Below are 22,788 nucleotides of genomic sequence, written 5' to 3' on the forward strand. Positions count from 1 at the left end.
TCCTAATTTTTATTTACTGAGTTTCCATAGATTCACGTTGGTACTCCTAGAACACTCATTATATATTGCTTGCTTTGAATGGCCAAGCCAGAACATGACTTGTGTTTATGCACTTTGTCTTTTCTAATTAATCTGCCTGAAGCCCTAGCCGAAAGAGACCTTTGGGTGCATTTAATCTGAATTAATTTTGAAAGATTCCAGATGGTCCCAATAAACAGCAGTGGCCTATCTGTCAGAGCTCTGTGACAGGTCTATGTTAAGATTAAACTGGCCTCAGTAGGAAAGGTTGACCTCTATGTAAATGTTTCCTTTTTAAAAATAGTAATCATCACTGTATTAATATTTATTTATTGTAAATATTGTTGGATGGCTAGTCCCTGAAGTACTAGCAAGACTGAGCTGGCTTTTAAGGGTGCTGCTTACTAGTATCTTCTCTGTTTGGGAGTGCAGTTTACTTTTACTTAGCAACAAAAAACTAATTCTTTATGCTTGCAAACTCTAAACTTTATTGTTGTCAGCATATTTCTGTTCTTGGGATTTGGGCATGGCCTGTTTTATCTCATGCTGTACATATATATCTGTCCTTCTTCCCAGAGGTAAGAAGTCTCCCACCCTCAGTGGCTCAGTCTGCTAAACTCCTGCCTCTGTTTTTGGCACCTATTGTTACACTGAGAATAGAAGTTTGTCTTCAGGAATATAATTGTTTAGCAGCTGCAAATTTTTGTGCATTTAAAAAAAGTAGATTGAAAGATTGATCTGTTAAGTTTTTGCTGTTTCTCACATAACAAGAAATGAAGCAGTTTATGTGGCAGAATGAAAGGAAATGTAATGAATGTGGGTGTGTAGGAAATATCAGAATATGATATCAAGTGCCTTTCTGTCACTGTTGGCTGTAAATCTTAAAATGGGAAATGGTAAAGTTAGGAACAGGTTATTAATATTTACTACAAATTGCTAATCTTTGTCTGTAAGGAAATCTTGAATTTGCCAAATAGCGACTTGTAGGCTTGTATTGTAATGCAGTGGTCTCCAAATAATTTTGCTCATGTACCCTTATCAGTGAAAAATTTTGAGTACGTACCCCCAATGTATATACACGCATCCATACATTTATAAATTATATATATGTACCACTGTACTAATACATAATTAAAAAACATACACAAAACTAGGAACTAAAAAAAGGACGTGATAAAGTTAAATAAACACTATTCAAAATATTTATTTTAGTTACTAAGAGTATAAAAAAAATTATTCTTGTACTTAATGTTATTATGTTGCATAACCTCAGATTTAATGCACACTTCCGCAGGTTTTATATACACTAAGACACTACCTACAGGTTTACAAAAACATGTTTAACACTTGCTCCAGTAAGTACTCAAAGAGATTTCCGTGGTGTTTATGGCTCCCAGGCTTCGACTGAAGGAGAACTTAGAAAAGCAACAGGAGTTGGTTATATTGATGCCTTTATAACTTACATATATGGGGGTTTATAAATGTAAATAATATATATATAATAATATATTTGCAATATAAATATGTTTTATATCTCTGTAACTTTAATATTGACAGAAATAGTGTTCACACATGATGGTTTATAGCACTGCTTGTCCCTGTGGTCTGTTATACTGCTGTAAACAAAAAAGAGTTAAGGACGTAGTTTAAAACATAATAGTTTTGTTGTAAGGGCTGCAATGAACTTCAGAATAAATTGTTTTATCTCAGTAATTTAATGATACACTGTAAAATCGTGGAAGAGAGAATGATATTTAATACAAATATGCATTATTATGTATTTTAAAAAAAATTAATCCTCTCTCCTGTTACAGGAATATGAGGCCTTAACCAAGCAACCAACTTGCAATCCAGATGTTTGGGTGAACCTTGCCTGTACGTACTTCTTTCTGGGCATGTACACACAAGCAGAACAAGCAGCTTTGAAAGGTGAGATGTATGGCTCTGTTGGAAAAGACTGCTTATTGATTTGAACACTTACAGTCATTTCCAGAGAAAGTATGTAATAAAATATACTTTTGAGTGAAGTTTTTTGGGTTTGGGGTTTTGTTTGGAGGTTAGTTTTTCAACTTTCATTAAACAGGAGAATTGTGATGCGGTTTCCTTCCTAAAAATACCTTGGGAATGTGGAGCAGCTGGAACTAAAAGCAGCATCTGGAAAATCATTTCTCTTATTAATTTTTAAATACAAAACCCAGCATATGCCAACCAGCAACAAAAGGTTACTTTTCTTTTGACTGAGTCTGTGTTTCTGAGGCAGTGCAGATGAAGCGAATTAGGCCAGTCAAATTATAAAAAAGTAAGCATCTGAGAGAATTCAGCATTCTCCCTGATGAAGACAAGAACTCTGTTTACATAGTTTGAGTGACTTAGTAGGTGGTCTCCTTGCCTTATAAGTCAGTTGTTAGCTATCTGATTCTTCAAGGCATGGAGTTCAATAGTCATATTATTACAGTTCTGCTTTAATCTGAACGTGCCCGGGATCATTTGAAGAAGAGGAATGGAAATTAGATTCCAAGGCAATTTTTACTGCCTAAAAATGTTTCTGCAGTTTAATTTTGTTGCCCATCACTTTTTATGTGTCTTGGTGATTTATATTGTTTTCTGTAACCATAGTATCTCAGCACTGTTTAAGTAGAATTAATAGTAGTGATATCTCAGTCAGCTTCTGACTCTTGCCTTCTTAGGATAAAACTCTTATTGAAGAATGAGTTTTCTCCTTTTTTTCATTACTCTTCTTGTCTTGGGCTGAAAATATGGTAGGAAAAAAATAATTGTCTGCTTTCTTCTGCTGTGAAGGAGTGCCTTCCAAAAGCAGAGCTTTGTAGTATTTTTTTTTAAATAATTAGATGCTCATATCCCTTTAAAATCCTTGGAAAGATCATGCTTGAATCCCACAACTGGAAATCCTTTTTGTTTTCAAATGTCAAAAAATCTCATGCAGAGTTTTGTGATTTGTATTGTTCAAGAGGTTTGTAAATTTCTAATATTCACAAATAATTTAATCTTTAATGTACCACAAATTTGAGCATTGGAGATTGCAATCTAGAACTTGAAGTGAATCTGAAAATAAATAGGCAATAGAGCTTGAGGTGTTACTGTGACCTAAACCATGGAGGAAGCAAGCAGCTGTATCCTGTATCGGTTGGAGTCATTGTCATCAGTTTCACATCTTGTAAATTACAGTAATCCATTCTAGAGATGACATACACACAGCTGGGCATGCACATTTATTAACTGTGAGCTGGAGGTGAGGGAAGGTTAACGTTTGTCGTGCCCCTTCAGATTAGTTAATAGTAGTATGGTGAGTGGCAGAGTAGGAGGTACAGTTAGTGGTACTTGGGTGCTGGAGGCAAGGGTAGGAATATTAAGAAAGCAAGAGTGAGAGGGAGTCTAGCTGGGGGAGGGAACAGAAAATAACTGAGTGGTCACGTTTGTTCAGTTCCTGATCAGTTCCTGATTTTATGTGGTTGTTTAAGGGGGACAGCATGCCAGTTTTTATAAGGAAGTGCTAAACCTTTCTTGTGAGGACTGTAATACTGATGATTTCTGGCTACTTTAGCTTGGTGGCGAGGCAGACACAGCTGAAGATTTGTAACACTTGTCCTTTCTCCACTGAAAGCTTCCAAGTGTGGTATATTCCCCTTTCAGTCTTTCTTTTATTGAGTTTAAAACTTTTTATTTTTCCTAAGTCAGATCCTCTTCTAAGTTTTTTTAAAATTTTAGGATTACATCAGTGATGGCTGTTTGCAATATAGTATTGACAGCTGAGGTCAAATCATCTTGTGGTCTCTTCTATGGTTTTGCAAAGATCTTGAAGAAGCAAAATATTTCCTTTGATATAGATACAACAGGTAAAGTCTTTAGAAGAGCACTGTTTATCCAATACTGCCTTGAATACCACTGAAAAAATGATAGGAAGTGGTAATGTTAGGCTGCTTACCATTGCTATTTTGGGATTATTTTGCCTGAATTCTTGCATAGTGCATGCTGTTTATTGCTGCAGTTATGCCAAGCCCCTGAAAGTAGCATAGTGCTGAAACAAATTAAGGAGAGCTAATTTAGTTTCAGCTATAATTCTAAATTTCTACAGTGACAGAATCTCTGTGTGAAAGTATCAGCTAGCTTTCTGGAATAGGTTTCCCACACAAACATGTAAATATCTAGAAATCAAGTTCTTTCCTGCCGTGTATTGTTGCTGTTGCTTAAGAAAATTATTTTTAACCATCATTCCATTCATGAGGGAAAATATGCAGGATACTTAAAAATTAGGAAATTATTATTAAAAGCCATGAGGTAATTAATACACGCATACAATATATATGGTCCACAATCTCTTGTGGAGCAAAGTTTTGTCTTTATTTTATTACAGATGTGAATTGATCTCTTAGCATTTTGTTACTTAATTAAAACTTCATGGTATAGAGAGGATGGGGAGGTGATTAAGGACAGCCAGCATGGCTTCACCAAGGGCAAGTCCTGCCTGACCAGCTCAGTTGGCTTTCTATGGTGGGGTGACTCCATCAGTGGGTGAGGGAAGGGCTACCAATGTCATTTATTTGGACTTCTGTAAATTTTTGACATGATTGCCCGCAACATTCTTCTCTCCAACTTGGATAGCTATGGATTTGATGGGTAGATTGTTAGATGGATTAGGAAGTGGTTGGAGAGTCACATCCGGAGGGCAGAGGTCAACAGCTCAGAGTCCCAACGGGCATCAGTGACCAGTGGTGTCCCTCAGGAGTCCATATTGGGATCAGTGTTATCTAATATCTTCATTAGTGACACAGACAAAGGGATCAAGTGCACTCTCAGCAAGTTTGCAGATGATATCAAGGTGAGTGCTGTGGTTGATGCACCTGATGCCATCCACAGGAATCTGGACAGGCTAGAGAGATACATCTGTGCAAACCTCAAGAAATTCAACAAGGCCAAGTGCAAGGTGCTGCACCTGCATTGGGGCAGCCCCTGGTATCAACACAGGCTGGGGATGCACAGATTGAGAGCAGCCCTGCTGGAAAAGGACTTGGGAGTGCAGGTGGACAAGAGGCTGGACATGGCCCAGCAATGTGCACTCACAGCCCAGAAAGCCAATTGTACCCCAGGCTGCATCCAAAGCAGCGTGGGCAGCAGGGTGAGGGAGGGGATTCTGCCCCTCTGCTCTGCTCTGATGAGATCCCATCTACAGTGCTGCATCAGCTGTGGGGTCCCCAGCATAGGAAGGACATGGACCTGTTGGAGCGAGTCCAGAGGAGGCCACCGAGATGATCAGAGGGATGGAGCAGCTCTCCTACGAGGAACGGCAAAGAGAATTGGATTGTTTGGCCTGGAGAACCGAAGGCTTCAGAGAGACCTCACTGAGGCCTTCCAGTACCTAGACAAGGCTTACAAGGGAGCTGAGCAGGGGCCATTAACAAAGGTGATAGGACAAGGAGGAATGGCTTTTAACTGAAAGAGAGTAGGTTTACATTAGATTAAAGGAAGAAATTCTTTACTGTGACGGTGGTGAGGGGTTGCCCAGAGAAGTTCCATCCCTGAAAGTGCTCAAAGGCAGACTCAACAACCTTCAGAGCCTTGAGCAACCTGGTCTAGTAGAAGGTGTTCATGTCAGTGGCAGGGGGGTTGGAATTAGGAATCTTTAAGGTCCCTTCCAACCTAAGCCATTCTATGATTCTCTCAGGAAAGAATAAAATATGAATATCAAAAGTCATATAAAAAAGAATTACTGTGAATATAACCTAAGAAGTAGAGGAAAAAGGCAATAAAGAAAAATCCCTCCTTGTAGGTTTTTCATTACAGTTGTATTTTACCTCCTCTAGACTTTCTTCCAAATTCCTGTCAGATTTTTCTGGCTTCTCCTTTTCCCCTGCTGTCTGCTTACATTGCAGTTACTAATGTTCTTGGTTCTGAGGTAAAGGTAGAGTTACTTCCAAGTCAGCTACTGTTTTGTAGTCATCATATAGTGAAGCTGCCAAGTGATGCTTTGTTTACTCCTTTTGCATCTGTGTTCTCATATGTTGGCAAAGCATATGTTTTCTGTGCTGTGGGTAGCCAATCTTGTCTTGAGAGAATGAGGCTTAAAGTATTGATTTTGATTTACTAAATAATAATAACAATGATTTATCATTTTTTTCATTAAAAACTAGTACTCTTATGTTGCATTCACAGTTCCTGTGCCTTGCAAAGGCCAAACAGCAGAAACTCAGCCTGGCACACTTGGACTGTCAGCCTGGCAACTGATCTGAGTGTTTAGAAGTCTGCATAGTGCTCTCAGAAGCTGTTGGCTTGCATTAAGAAAGAAACTAAGAACTAAAACTGTTCTTTTAAACCACAAAATGTGCACATAAGTGGGGCTGCAGTTAAGTCTGTTATGAAAAACAGTCTTTTTAGGATAAATGGAATCTTAGAATTAAATTTAAGATTCATGCACAGACAGGGTTGTATCACTGAACCATTCATTAAAGTTGGGGGTTTTTTTCATCCCTTCCAATTTTTGATGGGAAAAGCTTTGTAATTACTTTACTTCTTTACATCTCTGCATGTGTCAGATCTGAATGTGGTTTAACTGAACTGAGAACTCATTTTACAGCCTATACTGGAAGGAGCAATATTGTACAAAAGCAGAACAGAGATGGGTTAGTAAGAACAATGACATTTTCCAAACCGGTTTTGCTTATTCATGAAGGAATGTTTGTCAGGTGTGAAATAGTTGTCCCCAGTGAAAATGTGCAAGCAGGTGTGTGGAACAGTCACTGAGTTTTCTTTTTCTTAGAATTGCATGTTCACCTACAGAAAAATTATCTGCCTCTTGCTTGTACTGTATTTCTTGAGAACAGTAGTTATTTTTGGTGCATTTTAGCTGAGGTTTCCAACCAGCCATTTCATATATGGAACTTAAAAAGTGCACAACTGAAAATACCACATGTTTGGCTCTAAAAGCTACCAACCTTATTTTTTTTGTTTTGTTTTTTGAAGTATAGTGGAAGCTACAGCCCAGGAATAATTAATTTGATGATCTTTAATTTGTTGTGCTTAGTATGACTGAAATGAAATGTTTATGTATTGCAAGTAACTGAACATAGCTGAACTGCTATTTAAGTTTTGTGGAAATGGGAAAATGTCAGTGAATATCCTCTGTAAATTTCATTCAAGAAAATTCTGAACAGTTGAGCTATTCAAGTGCATGTAAGTGTAAATCTCACTGCTGGGCCATGATTTTTTTTTTAACAGTTTTCCCATTCCATTTCATTTTCCCTTCCACCAGTGAAACTGTGGTTTTGAGGCACAGAGGGCTTCATTTAGCTGCTGTATTCAGGTGAGCAGGGCATTGTTTCTCAGGGACAGGAGAATGACATTTCCTCTGGTCGTGTTTTCTACTGTCAGGATGGAGCCTTCCCAGCCCTGCTCCATTCCTACCAGCTCCTACTGTGTGTGTTTAAGGTGTGTTCTATGATGTGTGAAGGGCTGCTACAGCATATGCATTATGTGCTAGATGGGATTTGTTAATGCTGGATGCATGACCAGCATTGCCTTGCACTCTTATGAGAGGGCATAAATGCCAGATTGTCCATGACTATTTTGTCATCTTGTTACTGCCTGAGACAGCAATATGGAACTCACCAAGAGTCTGAGCTGCCATTTCTAGTGAGTTTGACTTTTTGTTTAATAATCAGTGAAGAAAAGTCTCTTCATTCTTACTGTAGCTGCTTATTATATTTTAACAAATACTTCACTAGGTGTGCCTGGACAAACAGCACTGATCATGCCAAAATTATAGCAAGGGAATATCAGTGCATTTCCTAGGTAGAAAGAGATCTATCCTATCCAGCTACCTCAGTGCTTGAGTACAAGGCCAGTGCTAGACCTTGAGCAAGGTCTGGTTTGTTGCTGTGCAGTGTTGTCATCATGTTTGTTATGATCCCAAGACTGCTTAGTACTCATTAAAACAAAACAAAACAAAAAACTAGAGTCATTGTCTTAAAAAAGTGGAGCAGGAAAGAAGATTGTGCTTCATTGTAGCATTAATAGATCAGTGACAATGAAATTCAGTACCAGCAGAGAATAATAAAAGAACAAGCCTAGTGTCTCTTAAATGTCCCTTAAAAATCATCATCTCTGATGAGGCAGTTGTATCACTTCCTGCTCCAGTGATTGACAATGTCTTTATCCAATATTCATAACCCCATTCTTTTTGAAAACTAATCTGACCTTGTTTATATTGTCTTCCTTGAAGAATGCATTTGGCGCCAAGAGAAAAGAAACTGCTGATATTGAATGTTTCCATATTTCTGCTTACTATATTGACAGGTGTACATTTGTGGGGGGTTTTAAGCAACTTATTTTAAAGAATATCAGATAGCTAGTATCATATAACATCTTATGAAGCAGGACATTTTTCCACCCTCCATATATCCATGCATGACATGAAAACTCAGATTTCATCTTTTGCCTGTTTTTAGGTGTTAAATAATGTGGGCTGACCCTCCAGCTTTTGCCAAGAAGTAAATAATTTTGATGTCAGATCAGATGCCAGATTTGTAAGAGCAGCCTGCATTCATTGGTTGACCAATGTGAAACAAGAATTCCTTGATCTAGGCTCTTGACAGTATTGCTTGCAAATCACAATTTTCCCAGTGAAATTAATGCTAAAACACACTCAAAAGGGGGAAAAAAATGGAAAACCTACTTGAAAAAGGAGCACTGTTGTTTTTACCCATAGTGCTGTGATTATACAATATGCTATTTTCAGTGTAAATCCCACAATCTTTGTCCCGGGTTAATGATAAGACTCTCTCCTCCGAGAGCGAAGGGCCCCGACACCCCCTCCCCCACCCACAACAGAACCTCTCAGATGAAAGTGAAGAAAAAAACTATTTATTTAACAAAACCACGCAGAGTGCCCTACAAGGCACAGGGGAAGGGGAAAAACAAGGTGAAAGGCAGTTATTCAACCTGATTAAAAAGTCCTTTTCTCAGACGCAGTCCCTCTCCTCCTCGCCCCCACCCGGGGCCGGGTGGAGCTCCCTGGAGAGCTCTGCTGTCCTCTGGCCCTCCTGGGTCTCCGGGTGGCAAAGCAGATCGAAGAGAAGGGGTCCAAACGAGGAAAAAAAGAAGAAGAATGGAAAAAACGGGAACAGAGCTCACTCCGACCCCCGTCCAGCACGCAGTCTCTGCCGAGCCACGAATCCTCCCCCGGAGCGAGGCTTGGGGAAAAATGTTTTCAAAAAAACCCGCGTTTCTCTCTGCGGCTGGGTGCAGTTAAAGAGACAGGACCACACATTTTTTTCTTTCTTGGGCATATAAGCCAACAATAGGGGATAAAGGATTATCATATCATCAATCCAAGACATTCCACCCCTTATTCCATAGCGTTGGCTTAAGGCCCACCTTAACATCTTCCAACTTCAAACACACACATATATATATACACATATATACATATATACATATATACACATAACTATGTACAAATAATGTCACGAACGGTGAACGGTGGTATGTTGCGATCCCAACCTTACATGTGGCCTTCACCCAAAATTAAATTTCCCTGAGGGACACATTGTGTTTTTCCATCTTCCTGCATTATCCACCAAGTACACCCTGGTCCCTGAGCAAAGACAACCCCACGGATGGGTTTGTCTTTATGTGAGGCAGAATCAATCCAGACAGTTTTCCCTAACAAGCCTCTGGCATGTACTGCTGGGACCTTATCTCCATCCACTGTATGTAGAAGCTCAGATTGGGCAGGACCTGCTCGGTTGATGGAGCCTCGGGTGTTGACTAACCAGGTGGCCTCTGCTAAATGTCGCTCCCAATTCTTATAAGTTCCCCCACCCAATGCCTTTAGGGTGGTTTTTAACAGTCCATTATACTGTTCCACTTTGCCAGCGGCTGGTGCATGATAGGGAATGTGGTAATTCTCTCAGGGGTACCATGCCTCCACAGGACTTGGTTTTCAAGGCCCAGGATGGTGTTACAAGCAGTGGCATGAGGCACAGGGTAGGTTTCCAGCCACCCCGTGGTGGCTTCTACCATTGTGAGCACGTAGCGCTTGCCATGGCGGGTTTGAGGCAGTGTGATGTAATCAATCTGCCAGGCCTCTCCAAACTTATATTTTGACCACCTTCCACCATACCACAGGGGTTTCACCCGCTTGGCTTGCTTGATGGCAGCACATGTTTCACAGTCATGGATAACTTGAGAGATGCAGTCCATGGTTAGATCCACCCCTCGGTCTCGTGCCCACTTATAGGTGGCATCTCTGCCCTGATGGCCTGAGGCATCATGGGCCCATTGAGCTAGGAATAAATCTCCTTTATGCTGCCAATCCAAGTCTACCTGGGACACCTTTATCTTTGCAGCCTGATCTACCTGTTCGTTGTTTCGGTGTTCCTCATTAGCTCGACTCTTGGGGACATGGGCGTCTACATGGCGGACCTTCACAGGTAGTCTCTCTGCCCGACTAGCGATGTCTTTCCACTCTTCAGCTGCCCAAATTGGTTTTCCCCTACGCTGCCAGCCAGCCTTCTTCCACTTTTCCAGCCAACCCCACAGAGCATTGGCTACCATCCATGAATCAGTATAAAGGTAGAGCTTTGGCCATTTCTCTCTTTCAGCAATGTCCAGGGCTAACTGAACGGCTTTGAGCTCAGCGAATTGGCTCGATCCCCCCTCTTCTTCCCTAGCTACTGCAACCCGTCGTGTGGGGCTCCACACAGCTGCTTTCCATTTTCTTTTTGTCCCTACAAGACGACAGGAACCATCAGTGAAAAGAGCGTAGCGTGTTTCATCTGCTGGCAGTTGGTTGTATGGTGGGGCTTCCTCTGCACGGGTCACCTGTTCCAGCTCCTCTTCCTCAGTCAGACTAAAATTTTCACCTTCTGGCCAATTTGTAATTATTTCCAAAATCCCAGGGCGATTCAGATTTCCCATACGGGCACGCTGTGTGATAAGGGCAATCCATTTGCTCCATGTGCCATTGGTGGCATGATGAGTAGAGGGAACCTCTGCTTTAAACATCCACCCCAGCACCGGTAGTCGAGGTGCCAGGAGGAGTTGTGCTTCTGTGCCAATTACCTCTGAGGCAGCTTGGACTCCTTCTTCATATGCTGCTAGGATTTCTTTCTCTGTTGGGGTGTAGTTGGCTTCAGACCCTCTGTAACTTCGGCTCCAAAATCCCAGTGGTCGACCTCGGGTCTCACCAGGCACCTTCTGCCAAAGGCTCCAGGACAGGCCATGGCTCCCAGCTGCAGAGTAAAGCACATTCTTTACTTCTGGCCCTGTCCTGACTGGGCCAAGGGCTACTGCATGAGCAATCTCCTGCTTGATCTGGGTGAAGGCTTGCTGCTGTTCAGGGCCCCAGTGGAAATCGTTCTTCTTGCGAGTTATGAGGTAGAGAGGACTCACGATCTGGCTGTACTCAGGGATGTGCATTCTCCAAAAGCCTATGGCACCTAGGAAAGCTTGCGTCTCCTTCTTGTTGGTTGGGGGGGACATTGTGATGATTTTATTGATAACCTCAGTAGGAATCTGACGCCGTCCATCCTGCCACTTCACTCCTAGGAACTGGATCTCTTTGGCAGGCCCTTTGACTTTGCTCTTTTTTATAGCGAAACCGGCTTCCAGGAGAATCTGGATTACTTCCTTTCCTTTCTCAAATACTTCTTCTGCTGTGTCCCCACACACAATGATGTCATCAATGTATTGCAAATGTTCTGGAGCCCCACCCTTTTCTAGTGCAGCCTGGATCAGTCCATGGCAGATGGTGGGACTGTGTTTCCACCCCTGGGGCAATCGGTTCCAGGTGTACTGCACGCCCCTCCAGGTGAAAGCAAACTGAGGTCTGCACTCTGCTGCCAGAGGAATGGATAAAAATGCATTTGCAATGTCAATAGTAGCATACCACTTTGCTGCCTTGGACTCTAGCTCATACTGGAGCTCCAGCATGTCTGGCACAGCAGCACTCAGAGGTGGAGTCACCTCATTCAAGGCACGATAGTCCACAGTCAATCTCCATTCTCCTTCGGATTTTCGCACAGGCCAGATGGGGCTGTTAAAGGATGAATGGGTCCTGCTGACCACCCCTTGGCTCTCCAGCTCACGGATTAGTTTGTGAATAGGAATCACGGCATCACGAGTTGTCCGGTACTGTCGGCGGTGCACAATCGAGGTTGCAATTGGTACTTGTTGCTCTTCCCCTTTCAGGAGTCCTACTGCAGATGGGTTCTCTGACAGTCCAGGCAAGGTGTTCAATTGCTTAATGCCCTCTGTCTCCACAGCAGCTATCCCAAATGCCCACTTGAGTCCCTTTGGGTCTTTGAAATATCCATTTCGGAGGAAGTCTATACCCAAAATACATGGAGCCTCTGGGCCAGTCACAATGGAATGTTCTTTCCACTCTCTTCCAGTCAGGCTCACCTCAGCTTTCACGAGGGTCAAGTCTTGTGATCCTCCTGTAACGCCGGAAATGGAAATAGGTTCTGTCCCCACATGTCTCGATGGGATTATCGTGCATTGTGCACCAGTGTCAACTAAAGCCTCGTATTCTTGTGGCTCTGATGTGCCAGGCCAACGAATCCACACTGTCCAAAAAATTCGGTTTTCCCTGGCCTCTACCTGGCTAGAGGCAGGGCCCCTCTAACCATGGTGGGTATTTGTGTTAGAGGTTCCTTCCACGGAATCAGACATATTGAGTAGAGCTACTTCCCTTCTGGTGGAGTTCCTTCTCTGAGTCTTGCCCTCCTTCAATTCACGCACTCGTCGTGCCAGGACAGCAGTGGGTTGTCCATCCCACCTGTTCATGTTTTCTCCACTGTCACACAGGAAATACCACAACTCATGTCGAGGGTTATATCCAGTTCTCATAGCTGAGGAGCGTCTGCGTGGGGTAGCAGAACCTCTGGTCTGTACTGCTGAGATTTGGAGAAGGCTGTCTTTAATCTCTTTACTGAGTTTCTCATGATTCTTCTCTATCTTATTTTCTAGTTTCTGCAGATTTGTTTCCACAGCTGAGATTCTTGCATTCATTGGGCTATGCAAGACATCTGCATACGCTCGGAGTTTCCTTGTCATATCACGCACAGTCTCATGCCCGTCATCTTGCTTCATAATGGCTAAAGCAGAAGCATACCCTGATGGCCCAAGCTTTAGGAGTTTCCGCCACATCACAGGTGTACATTCTATCCTATCTGGGTCTATAATCGGATCTGGGTTTGCTATGTCCTCTGGGAAGACAATTTCTACCACTGCCATTTCTCTCAAGCGTTGAATCCCTTGTTCTATGGTTCTCCACTGGGTTTGTTGCGAATAGAGATCGTCGGGATGTAGGTATCTGTCCCTCGCAGCTCTGATAGCTCGTCTCCAGAGGCTGCTGCAGTCAGGCCCATCTCGTATAGTTTGGTTGATATCTGGGTCACGTGACACAGTCCCTAAATCCCTTGCCTCAGTAGCATCTAGAAGTGTAACATCGCCTGCAGCATCCCAAAGACGGACTAACCAACTAATCACAGATTCATCATCTCGTTGGACATAATCTTTTCTTAGGCTGTGAAGGTCTCTCACATTCATGGATTCAACAATGACCTCTGACTCAGTTGCTGGCCTTGAGGGTCCCTCCCCACTGTCATCTGGGCGATCAGTCTTAAATTGGGCTTTCCTGCTCCTTGTAATAGGAGCAACTGCCATTGGCTTAGGCTCCCTTACTTCCTGTTCTATAATATCTGACAGTGTACGATAAGCATATGCCAGGGCCCAACATATTGCACTGCAGTTGTCTCTGCACTTCTCTTTCAGATACTTCCCCACCTCAGCTGGTCTCGGGATTTGTCCAAGGGGAAATTCCCAGTCTATTGGATCAGAGAATTTCTTTAAAGTTTTACCTATGTCCTCCCATACTCCACACCATTCAAATTTCCTCACATCTGGATTAGGTGCCTGCTCCTGCTCAGCCCCTCTGGACTTCTCAGCCCTCATTCTGGTAACACTGAACATCATATACACGGAAACTCCTAGGTAAAGCACCTGTACTACCAAGTTAATGGTCTCTTTAACATCCAGGGGAAACTGAATATTCTCAAAAGCTGATATACCAGATTTAAAGGGAAAGAGATGGGTGAAGAGCCAGGAAGCTTCACCCTCTACTTCTCTAACAGGTTGGGTAATATTACTAACAAAACTCCAAAACAGGTTACTAAAACTAGAGGAGGAAACTAACAGAGCATGTACATCTTTAACTGTTTCCCATACCTTCTTACAGATCGTCAGTATCACACACATTACTATAACAAGCCGGAGTCGTGTCCCTGATTGGTGGAAATTATACATTAGGGACAGGATTGCCCCTACCTGTTGGTAGGGAAACAAACCTATGTGCCAAACAGACAGTATTACATCAAACAACCTCCCATCAAACAGCATAGTGACTACTGATGGCTGTAATTCAATACCAAGCGATTAAAACCAGAATGCAATTATTAGGGTTTTTTCTTCACTTTCTCTAACCCCACAAAAGGTGTAGAACAAGTAATCGAGGCCCCGTAAGTTGGGCGCCAAATATGTCCCGGGTTAATGATAAGACTCTCTCCTCCGAGAGCGAAGGGCCCCGACACCCCCTCCCCCACCCACAACAGAACCTCTCAGATGAAAGTGAAGAAAAAACTATTTATTTAACAAAACCACGCAGAGTGCCCTACAAGGCACAGGGGAAGGGGAAAACAAGGTGAAAGGCAGTTATTCAACCTGAATAAAAAGTCCTTTTCTCAGACGCAGTCCCTCTCCTCCTCGCCCCCACCCGGGGCCGGGTGGAGCTCCCTGGAGAGCTCTGCTGTCCTCTGGCCCTCCTGGGTCTCCGGGTGGCAAAGCAGATCGAAGAGAAGGGGTCCAAACGAGGAAAAAAAAGAAGAAGAATGGAAAAAACGGGAACAGAGCTCACTCCGACCCCCGTCCAGCACGCAGTCTCTGCCGAGCCACGAATCCTCCCCCGGAGCGAGGCTTGGGGAAAATGTTTTCAAAACAACCCGCGTTTCTCTCTGCGGCTGGGTGCAGTTAAAGAGACAGGACCACACATTTTTTTTCTTTCTTGGGCATATAAGCCAACGATAGGGGATAAAGGATTATCATATCATCAATCCAAGACATCTGTCCTGCTTGTATTTTTGGAGTCTTTGATGACCAAGTGTTTTGAATTGTGAAGGGTGGTTGTGGCTGAACTTTCTCACTGAAGCACATGTGGGCTCCATGTGCAACTCTTCTAAACTTTGATATTAAAACCTATCAATTAATGCTGGGGTACATGTGGAATGAAGAGCACACATTTAAATTAAGGTACTCTCATTTTCTAACTCAGTGGATGAAATATCCAATCTCTCACATCAGTTATACTACTGCTGCCTATACAATACTTATTGTAGATCAGAAAAACTTTCTGTTCTTTAATAATTAGGCTAAAGAGAATTCCCACGTATATCCTAGACTGAAGACCATATAGCTTCTTAACAACTTGACACTCTATTAGAAGTATCTTACAAGATGTTGTGGTTTTGTGAGAATGCTCTTGTACCACCTTTGTATTTTGGACTTCTGTTCTAGCAGTTCTTTAAAGATACACTACACTATCCTCATTTTTTCTAGGAACATGCTTGGTAAGGAAAAAAAGGAAGAAATAGTTGCTGTACTTACTAGAAGTAGGTGGGTAGCCCTGCACTGCAAATCTGATCAGAATGGCCTGGGTTTTGGCACTGTCCACTGTGTTACAAAGTTTACTTACTTCATGGAGAAAGAGCTAGAAATCTGGAAATCTCTTCCTAAATTGCTTAAAAAGCCTAAATTCCATCTTCAGGGGGTGGTGGGGAAGAGGGATTGGTGGTTTGAGCCCTCTTTCATGGTTTAGGATGTCAGAAGAATTACAGCCTTGTGTTACAGGCTATTGCTTTGCTAACTCTGCACTTTTGTGGCCTTTATAAACACAGTAAGTAATTCTGCTTTTTGTAAAGATTCCATGTACACCCTTTCTGTGGAACATGGTTTGCCAGCTGGTTGGTCTGAGCAAGAATGAGAGTGCTCATTAGGCTAGGAAAAGTACAGGAAACAAGGGAAGGCTTTTTTGAAGATTGCTTGCAAAAGAAATGAATAGCTCTGTCTGACGAGGACATTTGTCGCTCTTGGTGAAGCAGAAGGCTCTAGTGACTTAAAACTGCAGTTAACAATTTGTGTCATGGAGTGAGTTCAATGGAATCCTTAATCCTGCTAGAGCAAGAAATTTCATTAGCATTACTGGCTCTAGAAAGGAGAGCCTTTATCTCCCTTAAAATCTCTTGCCATATCTTAGTTTGAATCTTACGTACTCTGGCCGTAAAATTCTTTCATGGGCCTTTCATTTCTAAGGACAGAAGAAATAGTAGAAGTCTAATGTAATGTGTATGCCTAACAAAATAGTAGCAGCACTGGGTTTTTCAATACACTAGAAGTTGACAAGATTATGGAATTATAAATCACAACTTCAAATGTGACACATCATAGAAGGAGCCTTGAGTTTATCTGTTGCTGTTTTTTATTTTGAAAAGGTGCTATCCTTGTGTGTCACAAAAAAAAACCCTGAGAATTATGCAGAAATCACTGCATGGAAATGATAGTGCAATTCATAGAAATTTTAAGGCTCATTGAAGCTGGAGCCAATGAAAAATTATTTTCAACAGCGATTTCAAAAGAAATAGTCAGGGAATGAAGATAAGAATGAGGAAGACCTCTAAACCACTCTAAAATTGGTAGAACCTTCCCCGAGGCATGACCTGCAAAAGGCTCTCAGTGAAGAACTGTACTTGGGCTAGTTAAGGAAAGAATTATGGGTGCATTCATGTCTGTTGAGAAAGAGAGTTAAAAATATAAAGAGATACCCTGAGTAGTTCATTACAGCAATACTTACTGAGTTTCCCTTTCAGCACCTAAGAGTGGTCTCCAGAACCGTTTACTCTTTCACCTGGCACATAAGGTATGATGTCTTTTCTTCACTCCTGCTTTGTTTTTTTTCTTTTCAATTTGCTAATGTGTAATATATGCTGGCAACCTGGCAGAATAATTAAAATGTCTGTGGTGGCAGGAGAAGAAATGTTTTTCATAACTACCCTACTCTATTAAAATGAGGAGAAAGCAAGTGTGAAAACATGGTCTTGGACTAGATGCACTCAACATGTTTCTAAGGAGATACAGTTCACATAAGTCATACAGTAGGAGCATAATGGTATTTTTGATCACAAGGAGCATGAAAACTTAATAGAATCAGAAACGTAGTAGCCACTATTTTACTTTTTTTTTTCTAAATGTACCAAGTTTTCCTAATTTGCAGCGCTCTTAGCAATTTGACCAAAATGGTGTACATGCTATTACTGATCCTTCTAAGTAGTTCAGTATCCAGGAAGTCATATTGTTAATAGCATGAAATTTACTTTAATTTCAACAACAATTAAGTGCTTATTTCACTTACCACACATAGCTATCTTCCCTTGAATTAGGTTTTGTACCATCCTGTACAGAATACTTGACAAGTATTCTGCTACTAAAGACACTGACTTAAAAGAAAGTATAAATCCTGAATCTTGGCTTTGATGTCAGATTCTCTTAAATATCTGTTAATATTAAGAGAGGAAATCTTAAACCATTTTTTCAGTGGCACTGGCACTTACAGATGTCTGTGATGAACTAGGAATTGCACAACTTTTCTTTATCTACTTAGTCACTGGAAGGAAAAGGTTTTACTGAAACTATGAATCACATTGCCTTTAGTTCTGTTAAGCAACTTATCTTGCCTTTTAACTTGAGTATCATTTTGTGACTGGCTCAAAGAGGGAGGGAAAGGATTTGAAGAAAACTAGCAGATAGATGGAAAAACAAATACATAATATTAGAATTTGTGTCTAAGAGAAATTCGTAATTACTGTTGAATCAGCAAAACCAGCAAAGGGAAGCAGTGGAGTAAGTGCTTTGAGGAGATGGGTTAGGTAAATAGCCTCAACTACACTACAGTAATACAAGTATAATGGGTATGTGTAACTCTGTTCCTTGTTTTTGGCCTTCTGTGAGTGTGTTTATGTGCTATTAAGCAATACTTTTTAAAATAAATCATTTAATTAAAGAAACTGGAAACTGAAGGCTGGTGAAAGTGAATTTGTTAGTGCTGTAAAGAAGACTTGTGAGAATTAGGGCTTGTGTGTTGGCAAGTCTTGTGTTTTTCTGCTATCATGAGACATTAGATTTGAATCTACAAACAGCAAAGTTTTTGCTGTCTTGAATAATTACAGTGAGATTTTGTGTTGCAAAATTCTGTTTGTGAAATAATTAATTCAGCTCTTTCCCTCTTAGCTATCAAAGCACGTGACATGTAATTATATCTAAATCACACCTTAAAGGAGAATGTGTGCTTACTTTTAGCCTAGTATTTATCCAGTTTGAACTGATCTGCCTCTTTAATGTTTGTCTTTCTCCACTGGTCAAATTAAAGTAACAGAGGTTTTCCAGATGTTTAATATTAATCCTGCTGTTTACTAGCAAGGACAGAACAAACCTAGTTAATGAAAATGTTTTTCTTGCTGAACTCATCTGAGAATGTGTCACACTCTTTCTAGTTCAGTGATGAAAAGAAACTGATGAGCTCTCACCAGAATCTGCAAGATGTTACAGAAGATCAGCTTAGCCTGGCATCTATCCACTACATGCGGTCTCACTACCAAGAAGCTATTGATATCTACAAACGCATTCTGGTGGATAATCGGTGCGCACCTCTAAACCTTATTGGAGCATCTGTGTTCTTGTTGGTATTTAAATTACAAATAGTTGCTTGGTTTCTGAAAGTAGGCATTTTCCTCAACTGCTATGTCCCTTTCCCATTGCAGAATGTGCACTAGTTGGAGCTCCTCAATTTTGTTCATTCTAAGTATTATTGAAAGAGAAGCCTGCTCTCTGTTGTTTTCTTTTAGTGAAATGGTTGTGTAATTCATTCTGATATCTTTTTAAAATTTTGTTACTTATTTATTCTGAAATGATACGTGGTTATGTTCATGCTTTGTCTTTTTTTTCCCCTCTGATGTCCAATCTTGTGACCCTTGCTTGAATTACTGACTCCTCCTTCACTTCTTAGCTTTCTAAGGAAGGGTTCAGTTCTTGGGTTTTATGTAGAATTCCCTGCATTCCTTAAACTCTGAAGTTCTTTCCTTTTCTGTTTATCCTCTATGATGCTAGTTGATGGGTTTTTCTGTCATGTTCTGCAGATTTTTAGTTCAGAATTTAACAAGGAACAAATTGAATTCTTAAGTGGCTGGAAGTGTTTTTAATAAAATAGAAACTGCTGTCCCAGAATACAGCTATCTTTTGGCAGTGTCTTCTCTTGAATGTTTCAGAGAAATCCATCATAATGCATGTATCATGTAATGTTTGGGGAAGAGATTTTAACCTCCCAAGTCCTGCAGAAACAATCACTCAAAGCTAAATGAGTAACCTTCATAACAATTATCCTTTTACCTACAGTTTTCACAAATGCTTGTGTTTTTCTGTGTCTAGTTCTTCTGGCTTGACTGCTTGTAATGGCAAGGATTTTTTGAAATAATTGTACTCTGTACAAACTTTTATGTGCATATTAGATGTCTTTGAATGTATTGCTTAGAAAATCGTGTTCTGCCAGGCCAACAATGGTGCTCATGTTCTGCATGTTTCCTTGGTGTGAGGTTGCCACCATTTCCCAGACTTGCAAACCAAAAATTTAGTTGGTAATTCTTAGAAGCTGCAGTAGCTGCTGTGGAAAAAAAACCTGTGGATCTGTCTTAGCTAACAAACTAGAGAAGCTCTAAGCATTTCTCAGAAACCCCGGGTTTGATGTGCTTGTAAAATATGTATATATGTGAGAGTTTTCTTTTTATTTACTGATTTTAATGCGCTGTAGTGGAAAATGTTAAACTATCTGGTGGAATTTAAAGGTTCTCTTTAATCCTCTTTCCTGCAGGGAATACCTGGCTCTGAATGTGTATGTGGCCCTGTGCTATTACAAACTGGATTACTATGATGTATCACAGAAAGTGCTAGCTGTTTATCTTCAGCAAGTTCCTGACAGCACCATTGCTCTTAACCTTAAGGCTTGTAACCTTTTCCGACTTTACAGTGGGAAGGCTGCAGAGGTATCTGTTGGACAGTCCTTCAACTCACCTTTAGTTTAGTTTAAGATTCCATGCATGTTTCTTTTGCTTTGTATCTGTCTTAATCAATAATGTTGATAATGGCCTTTGCCTTGTCACTGTGTCCTTTAAGGGATGTCACCTGTTTCAGTTTCCCTGGTGTTAACCCATCTGTCTGTATATGTGCACAGTGGTCTTACCATTTTCCCAGTATCCTTTTGATTTTGTGTTTATATGTATTACCTAGTTGCTAAAATAATTACATAGAAGTGGGACGGCAAAATCTTCTAGCTATCCAACACTGATGAAGTTGTCTTCTTGTCAGCTTTGAAGCTCATTTGAAGCTTCACTTAGGCTTCTATACGTTTTTGGTTTTATGTTAAAAATTTGGAATGTATGTAATTCCAGGCAGAGCTCAAGAACTTGACAGACAGTGCCTCATCATCTTTTGAGTTTGGCAAGGAGCTCATTAAGCACAATCTGGTAAGTAATGCATTTCTGGGATTTAATGTGAACTGCAGTCATTTGTAGAACTTTTTTTATATATTTTTTTTTTTAAATCGTGTGATTTACTATCCTCAGGCATAACATTTTCATTTTTCATTATTCATAAAATTGAATATTTTGGTAATTGCAGGCTTAATTGAGTCTCTGCTGCCATGTAAGTCCCATTCCAGGACTTACTACCAGTACAATGAATGTGCCATCAAATGTATTTCTTTTCTCCTGAATTTTTTCCCTGACAGTTTGAGACTGTGTCAAGAAAATAATAATATTATTGCTTTTAGCCCTGAAGGCATATTAAAATAATATATGTTATATAAGAATACCTTTGCAAGATACTTTGTGGAACCCACTCAATAAAGACACTGTAGAAACAAGTCAGGATGACCCTGGCCTCTGTTAACACCAGAACAATATAAGTGGAATAAAGAAAGCTCATGAAAATGGCCTTCATCCGAAAAGTACTAAGCAAGGAGTTCTAGGAAAAAAAGATGCTCATAAAACCAAAATACTTGTGTGTTCTGCAGTAAAAGAGTCACAAAGAATAGCTCACGGTTAATTTTCCTTTCAGTGGTATTATTTTGCTGAACAACTGGTAACAGTAGATTGCTCATATTTAATGATGGGCAGTTTCTTGCTTTGTCATTTTTCAAGAGCAATCATAACTTAATACTTCTTTCCCCAAGAGTTAAAACTGCTTTCAAACTGGACTTTTGTAAGTTCACATTGTTTATTTTGTATGTTGGTATTTTTGCCAGTGCTTTATTGAATAAGTACCTTAGATCTTGTTGAAGGAGCTCTCATGTGAAACTGGAGTGTAATTGACTGCTCCTAATAATTTTAAGATCCTGTGTCATTCTAAATAAATGTAGAGTTGTTAGCTTTTTCATATGAAAAGATCATAAGCAGTTTGTAATTTTGTATGTGCTCCCTTCACTGAGGCTATATTGTTCTTTAAAATCTTCAATATATAATGTATCACTGTTTTGAGCTGCTAAAAGCTGAAATAAGTTAATCTTTACATATGGATTAAACACTTACATTCTTCAAAATAAAGATTGTCACACATTATAATTCCATAGCTATACTAAAGCAGGAATTATGCTAATGCCAGAGCCACTGACCTTTTCCTACTGTTTATATAGGAATTTAAGGATTAATTTTCTTGAATTAACATATCATAGGAAGATTCTTATACATGGTTATCAATATGCTGCTTTTCTCTGCAGGTGGTTTTCCGAGGAGGAGAAGGGGCTTTGCAGGTCCTACCTCCTCTGGTTGATGTTATTCCTGAGGCAAGACTGAATCTTGTGATTTACTATCTCCAGCAAGGTAAATACACCTTCCTCTGGCTCTTTCACAGTTTCAGGGATGACATTCATTCAAGTCAACTTATTTAATCCTTTTTTTTCTTTGCAGTAAAATGTAATTTATTTCACTTTCTGTTCCTCTGGAAAGTAGTGAAGTAAATATTCCCATGGCTTGCAAAGAAGGGCTTTAATACTGTACAGTCAAAAAAAAGCCTACTTCAGCAGAGTATTGGAGATTCTTGGCTTGCAGGATATGGCTTTGGGAATGGTGGTGTTTATTTGTTTCTAGTGAGGGAACCTCTCCTCTGCCTGAATATGTCAGAATGGTAGCCATATGTCCTGTGAAGGCAAGGACAACCATTTCTGTAAATACAGCACAAGCAAAATGTGAGTCAAAGTGAACAAGGTATTTCATTAAGATCTACTTTACAATTCTTAAAGAATGCAGGTGGTAGCCAGAATCAGTTGATAAGAATTTTCTACTTGTGTCTTTCTTTGCCAACTTTTCTGAATTATATCTGAGTTTTTCAGAGCTTTTTTTATTTTTTTTTTTATTCTCCCAGTGTGTTGTTTTATTCAACAGTGGGTTGACTGGCTGTGTGATTCATGGCAGGTCCAATTAGATCAGGTCACTTAAAGCCTTGTCCAGACAGGCAGAACTTCCTCTGTTCTACCTTGTGTCCACTGCCTTTCATCTCACTCTGTGGAACCTGTCTCCATCTACTGTGTACTCTCCTATCAGTTAATTGTAGACAGTGATAAGATATCCCTTGAGATCCTTTCTCCTCTGAAAGCTAAGCAAA

At 40.5% G+C, this 22,788-nt stretch overlaps 1 protein-coding gene across 2 annotated transcripts in view; it reads left to right on the top strand.

Moving 5' to 3' along the window:
- IFT56 (intraflagellar transport 56) overlaps window positions 1-22,788 on the top strand; it is a 52,001-nt gene that overhangs the window by 4,359 nt on the left and 24,854 nt on the right. For both annotated transcript variants that reach the window (XM_085048050.1, XM_085048055.1), the window contains exons 4-9: window positions 1,833-1,947; window positions 16,953-17,002; window positions 18,633-18,778; window positions 20,003-20,174; window positions 20,580-20,654; window positions 21,905-22,007. In XM_085048050.1, coding sequence (XP_084904176.1) covers window positions 1,833-1,947; window positions 16,953-17,002; window positions 18,633-18,778; window positions 20,003-20,174; window positions 20,580-20,654; window positions 21,905-22,007 — 661 coding nt within the window. The remainder of the gene's footprint in view (window positions 1-1,832; window positions 1,948-16,952; window positions 17,003-18,632; window positions 18,779-20,002; window positions 20,175-20,579; window positions 20,655-21,904; window positions 22,008-22,788) is intronic.

The sequence above is a fragment of the Lichenostomus cassidix genome, chromosome 1Aa, assembly GCF_008360975.1.
Source record: "Lichenostomus cassidix isolate B80296 chromosome 1Aa, HeHo_3.0, whole genome shotgun sequence".
Taxonomy (NCBI): Eukaryota; Metazoa; Chordata; class Aves; order Passeriformes; family Meliphagidae; genus Lichenostomus; species Lichenostomus cassidix.